The sequence below is a fragment of the Brachyhypopomus gauderio genome, chromosome 1, assembly GCF_052324685.1.
Source record: "Brachyhypopomus gauderio isolate BG-103 chromosome 1, BGAUD_0.2, whole genome shotgun sequence".
NCBI classification, from domain to species: Eukaryota; Metazoa; Chordata; class Actinopteri; order Gymnotiformes; family Hypopomidae; genus Brachyhypopomus; species Brachyhypopomus gauderio.
In genome coordinates, this window is record NC_135211.1 from 52,789,626 (window position 1) to 52,804,937 (window position 15,312).

The window sequence follows — 15,312 nt, forward strand, 5'->3', positions numbered from 1 at the left end:
GGAACTGTGGCGTGAGAGCGTGTGAAAACGGTTAAATGCGTGTGTCTCACGCTCAATGCGTGAGAGCTGGCAACCCTGGCATGCTCTTTTGCACCCATGGCCGTATCTCGACAAAATGTTCCAGTTTTCTGAACGGATGAATCATTCCTATCGTTTTAAATGCATGCTTTGTTTGCCAAAAACAAACTATATAACTGCATACCAAAATTCACCGTCCCACCTGAGGAAGTATATTACGGTATGCAGCCTAAATGTTTTGTTAAGTGACTATGTAGACAGACGAGCTTTGCAGTAAGGCTAGTGAAATGACTTTGCCTGCTCACTCCACTGCTAGGTCTGCTAGGATCACTATAAATAATGTTAACATTATATTGGCAAGTAATTCAAACTACGGAAACATCAATAAGGGAAACCGTGTGGGTTAATCGAATCTTGTCAAATAATGTTTCCATTCTAATGTCAGTGTAGAATTAATGTCAATAATTCTAATGTGGCTGTGATTTCTAGTTTGAAAAGAGTTTGTTAGCATGTTGGGTGGCATGGAGTTGGTGGGCTTTAGCCATACTGCAAAAGGTTGTAGCAAGGTTAGACTACCAAGATGCCACACTGCTAATTTTACTTTGTCTTTGTTTATATTGACTGTAGCATAATGTTGTATTGGATGACTGAATACCTAACTAGCAAAGAGAGAAAACCGTCATTTTATTATTGACTTTTAATATGGTAACATAATTTGCTTAAACAGGTTAGGCTAGGCTAATCAGTGTATTGTGGTTTTAGAAAATGTTTTTGTTCCTTAAACTAAAGTGTAGGTTAAACTTTTCTGCTACCACTACCTGAATGATGTACATCATTGGAATATGCCTTATGGATTATTATCAAAGACTGTATGAATATTATGCCCAAAGAGGATTTGGTAGGATGTATAATACTTTTAAACTATAACTTTTTTTACAAATGTGACGGAAGGTGTACTTTAATACTTAAGTATTTTTAAAAGCAAGTACTTCAGTACTTTCACTTAAGTAAGATTTTGAACATGCAACTTTCACTTGTATCGGAGTAGCATTTGACCAGTGGTATCTGTACTTTGACTCAAGTAATGAAATTGAGTACTTCGTCCGCCTCTGCACCTCCCACACATCTTACACCTCCCACACCTCCCACACCTCTCACCCCTCTCACCCCTCTCACCCCTCTCACCCCTCTCACCCCTCCCACACATCCCACACATCCCACACCTCCCACACCTCTCACACCTCTCACACCTCTCACACCTCTCACACCTCTCACACATCCCACACATCCCACACATCTCACACCCCTCACACCCCTCACACCCCTCACACCCCTCACACCCCTCACACCCCTCACACCCCTCACACCCCTCACACCCCTCACACCCCTCACACCTCTCACACCTCTCACCCCTCCCACCTCTCACACCTCTCACACATCCCACCCCTCTCACACCTCCCACACCTCCCACACCTCCCACACCTCCCACACCTCCCACACCCCTCACACCCCTCACACCCCTCACACCCCTCACACCCCTCACACCTCTCACACCTCTCACCCCTCTCACACCTCTCACACCTCCCACACCTCCCACACCTCCCACACCTCTCACACATCTCACACCTCTCACACCTGGCCCCAATACTGCACTCACATATGCACTATGGCAGTCTGCACAGAACAGGATGATGTGAAATAGTTATAATAAATATTTACTTGTGCAAATATGCTTTGTTTTCCTCTGATCTTTAAACTATAATTAGGTGATATTTACACCTGAGATGTTTAGATGATATTTACACCTGAGATAATTAGGTGATATTTACACCTGAGACTAATGTAGCATATAAAGAGTTTTTTTTTGGTAAAATTTTTGGAATCATTTTCAAATGTTTGGGTAACTTAATATGGACATGGCCAGAATTAAAAAGAAAAAGCTTTTTTTGAGTTTTAGATAAAATAAATCAGTTTGAATCACTGATCAATGTTGAGTTAAACAACATCAGTCAATGCAAAGCTCTGTCATCATGTACAGTTACGCTCTACAGATTTAGTCCCCAAAACGCTCAAACAGTGGCTCTCAGTTTCAGTCCAGAATGTGTTGGCAGGGTTGAGACTCCCGTCTCCAACATGCTGTGGTCCTCATGCTGAGCTGTGATCCAGAGTGTTTATCCCCCAGAAATCCCAGCACTGCCACTGGGAACCGTGGACTCTCACATCCATCTGGGGATGTCGTATACCACTGACTGTTCTGCTGGGAATATTTTGTCTTTAAAGCCAAAGGAATATTGTGCAGTTTCCCACAATCCATTTGCAATATTGCAAAATGCTGATCTATATCCTCTGGGATTACTGTGGATTATTGCTCATAATCCATTCCCAGTGTAACTAACATGCCTTTTACTGCTCCCTGCTGGTCATTTACTAACTAATCATTCACCACCCTCCACAGGTCGTTTACAAGAACAACGACTTTAAGTTGGAGCTCTCACGGCTGGCGATCGAGCGTGACCCCAAGATTAATCTCCACGGTGACCTGGTGTTCCGTTGCGAGGACGTGGCCGCGCTGGACCCCGTGACCTTCGAGACGCCCGAGTCCTACATCTCTCTGCCACGCTGGGACACCAAGAAGACCAGCTCCATCTCCTTCGACTTCCGCACCACGGAGCCCAGCGGCCTGCTGCTGTTCAGCCACGGCAGACCCCACGGGGCCAAGGAGCCGCGGCCCGGCCGCGAGCTGAAGACCGACTACTTCGCCATGGAGCTGCTGGACGGCTTCCTGTACCTGCTGATGGACATGGGCTCAGGCAGCGTCAAACTGAAGGCCAGCAACAAGAAGGTGAACGACGGGGAGTGGTGTCACGTGGACTTCCAGAGAGAGGGCAGGAAAGGTGGGACACACACACACACACACACACCCACACTCTTACACACACACATACAGTGGGAGCGGAAAGTATTCAGAGCTCTTTAAAATTTTCACATCAAAAAAGTTCTTCTTCTCAATAATGTACATCCCTCATTAAGCACATCATCTTGATGGAAAAAAAGTTTTTGTAAATGTATTTAAAAAGACAACCTTAAATATCACATGGTCATAAGTATTCAGACCCTTTGCTGCGACTCATATTTAACTCACATGCGGTCCATTTAATCTGATTCTCCTTGAGATGGTTCAACTCCTTCATTAGAGTCCAGCTGTGTTTAATTAAACCGATTTGATTAGGAAAGGCACACACCTATCTATATAAGACCTCACACACCTGTCTATATAAGACCTCACACACCTGTCTGTATAAGACCTCACAGTGCATGTCAGATCAAATGAGAATCATGAATGAATAAAAGAACTGCCCGAGGAGCTCAGAGACAGTACTGTGGCAGTCACAGGTCTGGACAAGGTTACAAAAGAATTACTGCAGCACTCAAGGTTCCTAAGAGCACAGTGACCTCCATAATCCTTAAATGGAAGAAGCTTGAGATGACAAGAACTCTTCCTGAGCAATGGTGGGAGAAGAGCCTTGGTGAGAGAGGTAAAGAAGAACCCAAAGATCACGGTGGCTGAGCTCCAGAAATGCAGTAGGGAGACGGGAGGAAGTTCTACAACTATCACTGCAGCCCTCCACCAGTCTGGGCTTTATGGCAGAGTGGACCGACAGATGCTTCTCCTCAGTGTAAGACATATGAAAGGCTGCATAGAGTTTGCCAAAAAACACATGAAGAACTCCCAGAAGATTCTCTGATCTGATGAGATAAAGATGAATTCTAAGATTTATGTGTGGAGAAAACCAGGCACTGCACATCACCAGCCCAACACAATCCCAACAGTGAACCATGGTGGTGGTAGCATCATGCTATGGGGGTGTTGTCCAGCTTCAGGGACAGGATAAGTGACTGCAATTGAAGGAAAGATGAATGCTGCCAAGTACAGAGATATTCTCGAAGAAAACCTCTTCCAGAGAGCTTTGGACCTCAGACTGGGCAAAACAATGACCCTAAGCACACAGCTAAAATAACAAAGTGGCTTCGGAACAACTCTGTGACCATTCTTGACTGACCCAGCCAGAACCCTGACCTGAACCCAATTGAGCATCTCTGGAGAGACCTGAAAATGTTCACCAACGTTCACCATCCAACCTGACGGAACTGGAGAGGATCTTGTTGGGCTCTGTACTTCTCTTCAACACTTCAGCCCAGCCCAGTTCGTTTGATGCAAAAGGGGAAAGCTAAATTATTGCAATGCCAAAAAAGCCTTTATTTGAACAGAGATCTCCGGGGATCTCACACATACAAAACATGTACATCAGAGAGATCTGAAAGTTACTGCTAACAGGCAGGTGTTATATGCTACTGCTCCACCCCTACAGTCCTCTTCCATGTTCACGGTGTCTCAACCTGACAGGGTGTCGTTACAGGCAGTTGTTGCAAGTCACCTTCTGTGGAGCTTATCAGTATAGAACATATTCTACAGACACCTCGCAAGAGTCTGACACTTCCTGTAGACCAAACCGTTATGCTGTATGGCCCTTATGAGGCCCTTCTTAAGATTTATTAAAGCATTTAAGGCAGCAATTATATCTCACTTTTACTGATGAGCAAAATATACTATTGCTAATGTTATTGCTAAGCAAAAAACTAATTTTCTCAACAATTTGCAACGAAGAATGGCAGATGATCCCCAAATCCAGGTGTGAAAAACTTGTTGGATCATTCTCAAGACTCATGGATCTTCTAACTCGAAAGGGCCCTTCTCAATACTGAACAATGGGTGTGAATACTTGGGTGTGGAATTTAGTAAATGGCTGCAGTAAAACAAAAAGGAGTCTGAATACTTTCTGTACCCGCTGTATACACACACACACACACACACACACACACACACACACACACACACACACAATCACATGCACACACAGACACAGAAACACTCATGTACATGCACACACACATACACTCTCATATATATATATGCACACACACAAACACAGACACACATGCACACACACACACACATCTGCTCTCATATATATGCACATGCACACACTCTCTCTTATATATTACATTCAGAGATGCAGATTCCAAAATGGCATGTTATTGGACCACACACAAATCCATCACTCATTAACTTATTCTGCTACCTCCTTTGGGTGTAATCAGTTAATGGAGTATGTACAGTTGTGATCAAATTTATTCAACCCCCAATGCTGCGAAGGGTTTTATGGAATTCAGTGCACATTTGTAATTGTGTTCATAATGAAATCTTACAAGGACTTGTTAAAGAACTAAATGCAACTAAGATAGCATCAATTTTTTTTGTCATAAAGTATTAAATGGCCTTTTTGTGATTTCTTCATTGACACAATTATTCAACCCCTTTACGACTACCACTCCTAAGAACAGAGGTTCATTCCAGTGTTTTCCATCAGGTATTGAAAACATCTGTGGATGTCAACGAGCAGCAATCAAGCATGATAAGCACCAATTAGGCAGATTTAAAAGGACTGTGATACTCAGCTCCTTCTAGACATCTACTGGTGTGTTTCCAAGCATGGTGAAGGCAAGAGAATGGTCCCAGAAGACAAGAGAAGAGGTTATTGCTCTTCACAAGAATGGCAATGGATATAAAAAGATTGCGAAGTTGTTAAATATTCCAAGAGACACTATTGGAAGTATCATTCGCAAGTTCAAGTTAAAGGGCACAGTGGAAACGTTACCTGGTCGTGGCAGAAAGAAGATCCTGACCGCGACTGCTGTGCGCTACCTGAAGCGTAATGTGGAGAAAAATCCCCGCGTGACTGCTAAGGAACTGAAAAAAGACCTGTCAGATGTGGGCACTGAAGTTTCAGCTCAGACAATAAGGCGCGCACTGCATAACGAAGACCTCCATGCCAGAACGCCCAGACGCACCCCCTTGCTGACTCCAAAGAACAAGAAAAGTCGACTGCAGTATGCCAAAAGTCATGTGGACAAGCCACAAAGGTTTTGGAACAGTGTACTGTGGTCAGATGAAACTAAATTAGAACTGTTTGGGACAATGGACCAGCGCTATGTTTGGAGAAGGAAGAACCAGGCTTATGAACAAAAGAACACCTTGCCTACTGTGAAGCATGGCGGGGGGTCAATTATGCTTTGGGGCTGTTTTGCTTCTAATGGTACAGGAAAGCTTCAACGTGTGCAGGGTACCATGAATTCCCTTCAGTACCAGGAGATCTTGGAGGAAAATGTGATGGAGTCAGTCACAAACCTGCGGCTTGGGAGACGTTGGACCTTCCAACAGGACAATGATCCGAAGCACACATCCAAGTCCACTAGAGCATGGTTGAACATGAAAGGCTGGAACATTCTAGAGTGGCCATCACAATCACCAGACTTAAATCCAATTGAGAACCTCTGGTGGGACCTAAAGAAGGCAGTTGCAGTGCGCAAGCCTAAGAATGTGACTGAACTGGAGGCTTTTGCCCATGAAGAATGGGCTAAGATACCCATAGGTCGCTGCAAGACACTTGTGTCAAGCTATGCTTCACGCTTGAAAGCTGTCATAACTGGAAAAGGATGTTGTACTAAGTACTAAAAAATAATGTCACTAGGGGGTTGAATAAAACTGATAATGATGTGAGCACAGTAAAGACATTTGTGGTTATTCCATCATAAATATTATGTTATGTTTGTCTAATTTATAAGTGCCTCTTTGATATAATTGTAAATAAGATGACTGAAATTATCAAAATCAATGTCAAACTGGCCAAAACACTTTATTTCAGTGGGGGTTGAATAAATTTGATCACAACTGTATGCATGTGTGTATGAGTGCTGTTCTGTGTGTGAGTGTGCGCGCGCGTGTGTTTATGCATGCGTGTATGTGTGCATTTCTGTGCGTGTGTATACATGTGTGTATGAGTGTTGTTCTGTGTGTGTGTGGGTGTGTGTGTGTGTGTGTGCATGTGTGTTTATGCATGTGTGTATGAGTGCACTTCTGTGTGTGTGTGTGTGTGTGTGTGCATGTGTGTGTGTGTGCACTTCTCTGTGTGTGTGTGTGTGCACTTCTCTGTGTGTGTGTGTGCACTTCTGTGTGTGTGTTTCTAATTTCTTTGTGTGTGTGTGTGTGTGTGTGTGTGTGCATTAACATCCTGCTCTGCTGTAATTGCATTTTAATAGACAATTAGGGGAGCATCATAAATCTCACTGATATATCAAGAGAGAAACTGAGATGCACACACACACACACACTCACGCACACACTTATACACTCAAGCACATAAATGTACACACTGACACATACACAAATATATTTTGCACTCACTATTACTTCAGTGCCTGCAAATACACACTTCTATGTGTGTTGCTCTCCTCTCCTCCCCTCACTACGCCCACTCCCCTCTCTCCTCCCCTTGCCCCGCCCACTCCCCCTCTCTCCTCCCCTTGCCCCGCCCCCTCCCCCTCTCTCCTCCCCTTGCCCCGCCTCCTCCCTCTCTCCTCCCCTTCAGGTTCCATCTCGGTCAACAGCCGCACCATGCCCTTCAACTCCAACGAGGGCAGTGAGATCTTGGACCTGGACAGTGATATGTACCTGGGTGGCCTGCCTGAGTCCCGCCAGGCCCTGGTGCTGCCCCCGGAGGTGTGGACCGCCCTGCTCAACTACGGCTACGTGGGCTGCGTGCGTGACCTCTTCATCGATGGCAAGAGCCGTGATGTCCGGCGCCTGGCTGAGATCCAGAGTGCCCCCGGCGTGAGCAGCTTCTGCACCCGTGAGCTCCAGAAGAGGTGCAGTAGCGCCCCCTGTGGCAACGGAGGGGTCTGCAAGGAAGGATGGAATCGATACATCTGTGACTGCACAGGGACTGGATACCTGGGCAGCAACTGTGAGATAGGTGAGGGTGTTTGGATTAAGGTAGTGTGTCTGTAGGTGAGGGTGAAAATCTGCTCTATAATTATGTTATGAATTTATGGGTGTGGACAGGTGTGGGTGTAGGCACGTGCAGGGTGTGGACATGTGTGAGTATGGACAGGTGTAAGTGTGAACAAGAGTGGGGTGTGGACATGTGCAGATGTGAGTATGTGTTGTGTGTGGGATGCGGACAGGTGTGGTCAGGTGTGGGGTGTGGTCAGGTGTGGGGTGTGGTCAGGTGTGGGGTGTGGTCAGTAGTGGGGTGTGGACAGGTGTGGGGTGTGGTCAGTAGTGGGGTGTGGTCAGGTGTGGGGTGTGGACAGGTGTGGGGTGTGGTCAGTAGTGGGGTGTGGACAGGTGTGGGGTGTGGACAGGTGTGGGGTGTGGACAGGTGTGGGGTGTGGTCAGTAGTGGGGTGTGGTCAGTAGTGGGGTTTGGACAGGTGTGGGGTGTGGTCAGTAGTGGGGTGTGGACAGGTGTGGGGTGTGGTCAGTAGTGGGGTGTGGACAGGTGTGGGATGTGGTCAGTAGTTGGGTGTGGAGTGGTGTGGCGTGTGGTCAGGTGTGGGGTGTGGAGTGGTGTGGGGTGTGGTCAGTAGTAGGATGGAGACAGGGAGACGAAGACAGAGACATGGAGATGGAGACAGGAAGTTGGAGACAGGGATTAGCCGTCATGCATCGCTGCTGGACCAGCAGGAGTGGTGAGCCGTTACTGAACCATCTGCAGGACACAGCGTGGTGCCGAGACAGCAGCTGGCTGTCCCACATGGCTGGCCTTGAGCACAGCAGTCAGCTGGTTTGGGCCACGCCCACTGCATGGCTGACTGGGGCTTTTAACAGGCCTGTGAGACAACTTGAAGGACCATGCAGCACTGCCCTGCTAGCAAAGGACTGACTGACTGACTTTAGAATGTTCCAGAAAAAAGTGTAACTGGTGTACCTGGAAGAGGGGTGTCTCCAACATCACTACTGTCTACTACATCACTACTGTCTCCAACATCACTACTGTCTACAACACCACTACACCACTACTGTCTACTACACCACTACTGTCTACTACACCACTACTGTCTACAACACCACTACTGTCTACAACACCACTACACCACTACTGTCTACAACATAACTACTGTCTACTACATCACTACTGTCTCCAACACCACTACACCACTACTGTCTACAACACCACTACATCACTACTGTCTCCAACATCACTACTGTCTACAACACCACTACACCACTACTGTCTACTACACCACTACTGTCTACAACACCACTACACCACTACTGTCTACAACATAACTACTGTCTACTACATCACTACTGTCTCCAACATCACTACTGTCTACACCACTACTGTCTACAACACCACTACACCACTACTGTCTACAACACCACTACTGTCTACAACACCACTACACCACTACTGTCTACAACATCACTACTGTTTAAAATACCACTACACCACTACTGTCTACATCACTACACCACTACTGTCTACAACACCACTACACCACTACTGTCTACAACACCACTACACCACAACTGTCTCCAACATCACTACTGTCTACTACATCACTACTGTCTCCAACATTACTACTGTCTACAACACCACTACACCACTACTGTCTACAACACCACTACACCACTACTGTCTACAATATCACTACACCACTACTGTCTACAACACCACTACTGTCTACAACACCACTACACCACTACTGTCTACATCACTACACCACTACTGTCTACAACACCACTACACCACTACTGTCTACAACACCACTACTGTCTACTACACCACTACTGTCTACAACACCACTACACCACTACTGTCTACAACACCACTACACCACTACTGTCTCCAACATCACTACTGTCTACTACATCACTACTGTCTCCAACATTACTACTGTCTACAACACCACTACTGTCTACAACACCACTACACCACTACTGTCTACAACACCACTACTGTCTACAACATCACTACATCACTACTGTCTGCATCACTACACCACTACTGTCTACAACACCACTACACCACTACTGTCTACAATATCACTACACCACTACTGTCTACAACACCACTACTGTCTACAACACCACTACACCACTACTGTCTACATCACTACACCACTACTGTCTACAACACCACTACACCACTACTGTCTACAACACCACTACACCACAACTTGTCTCCAACATCACTACTGTCTACTACATCACTACTGTCTCCAACATTACTACTGTCTACAACACCACTACACCACTACTGTCTACAACACCACTACTGTCTACTACATCACTACTGTCTCCAACATTACTACTGTCTACAACACCACTACTGTCTACTACATCACTACTGTCTCCAACATTACTACTGTCTACAACACCACTACACCACTACTGTCTACAACACCACTACACCACTACTGTCTACAACACCACTACTGTCTACTACACCACTACTGTCTACAACACCACTACACCTCTACTGTCTACAACACCACTACTGTCTACTACACCACTACTGTCTACAACACCACTACACCACTATACCACTACTGTCTACAACACCACTACACCACTACTGTCTACAACATCACTACTGTCTACATCACTGCACCACTACTATCTACAACACCACTACACCACTACTGTCTCCAACATCACTACTGTCTACAACATCACTACAGCACTACTGTCTACATCACTACACCACTACTGTCTACAACACCACTACACCACTACTGTCTACAATATCACTACACCACTACTGTCTACAACACCACTACTGTCTACAACACCACTACACCACTACTGTCTACAACACCACTACACCACTACTGTCTACAACACCACTACACCACAACTGTCTCCATCACTACTGTCTACTACATCACTACTGTCTCCAACATTACTACTGTCTACAACACCACTACACCACTACTGTCTACAACACCACTACACCACTACTGTCTACAACACCACTACTGTCTACTACATCACTACTGTCTCCAACATTACTACTGTCTACAACACCACTACACCACTACTGTCTACAACACCACTACACCACTACTGTCTACTACACCACTACTGTCTACTACACCACTACTGTCTACAACACCACTACACCACTACTGTCTACAACACCACTACTGTCTACAACATCACTACATCACTACTGTCTACATCACTACACCACTACTGTCTACAACACCACTACACCACTACTGTCTACAATATCACTACACCACTACTGTCTACAACACCACTACTGTCTACAACACCAATACACCACTACTGTCTACATCACTACACCACTACTGTCTACAACACCACTACACCACTACTGTCTACAACACCACTACATCACTACTGTCTACAACATCACTACTGTCTACTACATCACTACTGTCTCCAACATTACTACTGTCTACAACACCACTACACCACTACTGTCTACAACACCACTACTGTCTACTACACCACTACTGTCTACAACACCACTACACCACTACTGTCTACAACACCACTACACCACTACTGTCTCCAACATCACTACTGTCTACTACATCACTACTGTCTCCAACATTACTACTGTCTACAACACCACTACACCACTACTGTCTACAACACCACTACACCACTACTGTCTACAACACCACTACTGTCTACAACATCACTACATCACTACTGTCTGCATCACTACACCACTACTGTCTACTACACCACTACTGTCTACAATATCACTACACCACTACTGTCTACAACACCACTACTGTCTACAACACCACTACACCACTACTGTCTACATCACTACACCACTACTGTCTACAACACCTCTACACCACTACTGTCTACAACACCACTACACCACAACTGTCTCCAACATCACTACTGTCTACTACATCACTACTGTCTCCAACATTACTACTGTCTACAACACCACTACACCACTACTGTCTACAACACCACTACACCACTACTGTCTACAACACCACTACTGTCTACTACATCACTACTGTCTCCAACATTACTACTGTCTACAACACCACTACACCACTACTGTCTACAACACCACTACACCACTACTGTCTACTACACCACTACTGTCTACTACACCACTACTGTCTACAACACCACTACACCTCTACTGTCTACAACACCACTACTGTCTACTACACCACTACTGTCTACAACACCACTACACCACTATACCACTACTGTCTACAACACCACTACACCACTACTGTCTACAACATCACTACTGTCTACATCACTGCACCACTACTGTCTACAACACCACTACACCACTACTGTCTCCAACATCACTACTGTCTACAACATCACTACAGCACTACTGTCTACATCACTACACCACTACTGTCTACAATATCACTACACCACTACTGTCTACAACACCACTACTGTCTACAACACCACTACACCACTACTGTCTACAACACCACTACACCACTACTGTCTACAACACCACTACACCACTACTGTCTACAACACCACTACACCACTACTGTCTACAACACCACTACACCACAACTGTCTACAACACCACTACACCACAACTGTCTCCATCACTACTGTCTACTACATCACTACTGTCTCCAACATTACTACTGTCTACAACACCACTACACCACTACTGTCTACAACACCACTACTGTCTACTACATCACTACTGTCTCCAACATTACTACTGTCTACAACACCACTACACCACTACTGTCTACAACACCACTACACCACTACTGTCTACAACACCACTACTGTCTACTACACCACTACTGTCTACAACACCACTACACCACTACTGTCTACTACACCACTACTGTCTACAACACCACTACTGTCTACAACATCACTACATCACTACTGTCTACATCACTACACCACTACTGTCTACAACACCACTACACCACTACTGTCTACAATATCACTACACCACTACTGTCTACAACACCACTACTGTCTACAACACCAATACACCACTACTGTCTACATCACTACACCACTACTGTCTACAACACCACTACACCACTACTGTCTACAACACCACTACACCACAACTGTCTCCAACATCACTACTGTCTACTACATCACTACTGTCTCCAACATTACTACTGTCTACAACACCACTACACCACTACTGTCTACAACACCACTACTGTCTACTACATCACTACTGTCTCCAACATTACTACTGTCTACAACACCACTACACCACTACTGTCTACAACACCACTACACCACTACTGTCTACAACACCACTACACCACTACTGTCTACAACACCACTACACCACTACTGTCTACAACATCACTACACCATTACTGTCTACAACACCACTACTGTCTACAACACCACTACACCACTACTGTCTTCAACATCACTACTGTTTAAAATACCACTACACCACTACTGTCTACAACACCACTACACCACTACTGTCTCCAACATCACTACTGTTTAAAATACCACTACACCACTACTGTCTACAACATCACTACTGTTTAAAATACCACTACACCACTACTGTCTACATCACTACACCACTACTGTCTACAACACCACTACACCACTACTGTCTACAACACCACTACTGTCTACTACACCACTACTGTCTACTACACCACTACTGTCTACTACACCACTACTGTCTACAACACCACTACACCACTACTGTCTACAACATCACTACTGTCTACTACATCACTACTGTCTCCAACATCACTACTGTCTACAACACCACTACACCACTACTGTCTACAACACCACTACACCACTACTGTCTACAACACCACTACACCACTACTGTCTACAACACCACTACTGTCTACAACACCACTACACCACTACTGTCTACATCACTACACCACTACTGTCTACAACATCACTACATCACTACTGTCTACATCACTACACCACTACTGTCTACAACACCACTACACCACTACTGTCTACAACACCACTACACCACTACTGTCTACAACACCACTACTGTCTACAACACCACTACACCACTACTGTCTACATCACTACACCACTACTGTCTACAACACCACTACACCACTACTGTCTACAACACCACTACACCACTACTGTCTACAACACCACTACTGTCTACAACACCACTACACCACTACTGTCTACATCACTACACCACTACTGTCTACAACACCACTACACCACTACTGTCTACAACACCACTACACCACTACTGTCTCCAACATCACTACTGTCTACTACATCACTACTGTCTCCAACATTACTACTGTCTACAACACCACTACACCACTACTGTCTACAACACCACTACACCACTACTGTCTACAACACCACTACTGTCTACTACATCACTACTGTCTCCAACATTACTACTGTCTACAACACCACTACACCACTACTGTCTACAACACCACTACACCACTACTGTCTACTACACCACTACTGTCTACTACACCACTACTGTCTACTACACCACTACTGTCTACTACACCACTACTGTCTACAACACCACTACACCACTACTGTCTACAACACCACTACTGTCTACAACATCACTACATCACTACTGTCTACATCACTACACCACTACTGTCTACAACACCACTACACCACTACTGTCTACAATATCACTACACCACTACTGTCTACAACACCACTACTGTCTACAACACCAATACACCACTACTGTCTACATCACTACACCACTACTGTCTACAACACCACTACACCACTACTGTCTACAACACCACTACACCACAACTGTCTCCAACATCACTACTGTCTACTACATCACTACTGTCTCCAACATTACTACTGTCTACTACACCACTACTGTCTACAACACCACTACACCACTACTGTCTACAACACCACTACTGTCTACTACATCACTACTGTCTCCAACATTACTACTGTCTACAACACCACTACACCACTACTGTCTCCAACACCACTACACCACTACTGTCTACAACACCACTACACCACTACTGTCTACAACACCACTACTGTCTACAACACCACTACACCACTACTGTCTTCAACATCACTACTGTTTAAAATACCACTACACCACTACTGTCTACAACACCACTACACCACTACTGTCTCCAACATCACTACTGTTTAAAATACCACTACACCACTACTGTCTACAACATCACTACTGTTTAAAATACCACTACACCACTACTGTCTCCAACATCACTACTGTCTACACCACTACTGTCTACAACACCACTACACCACTACTGTCTACAACAACACTACTGTCTACAACACCACTACACCACTACTGTCTACAACATCACTACTGTTTAAAATACCACTACACCACTACTGTCTACATCACTACACCACTACTGTCTACAACAC

At 45.1% G+C, this 15,312-nt stretch overlaps 1 protein-coding gene across 12 annotated transcripts in view; it reads left to right on the top strand.

Annotated features, from left to right (window-relative positions):
• The window catches only part of nrxn2b (neurexin 2b), a 580,834-nt gene that overhangs the window by 306,436 nt on the left and 259,086 nt on the right, over window positions 1–15,312 (top strand). For all 12 annotated transcript variants that reach the window (XM_077019139.1, XM_077019095.1, XM_077019103.1 and 9 more), the window contains 2 exons: window positions 2,474–2,912; window positions 7,506–7,889. In XM_077019139.1, coding sequence (XP_076875254.1) covers window positions 2,474–2,912; window positions 7,506–7,889 — 823 coding nt within the window. The remainder of the gene's footprint in view (window positions 1–2,473; window positions 2,913–7,505; window positions 7,890–15,312) is intronic.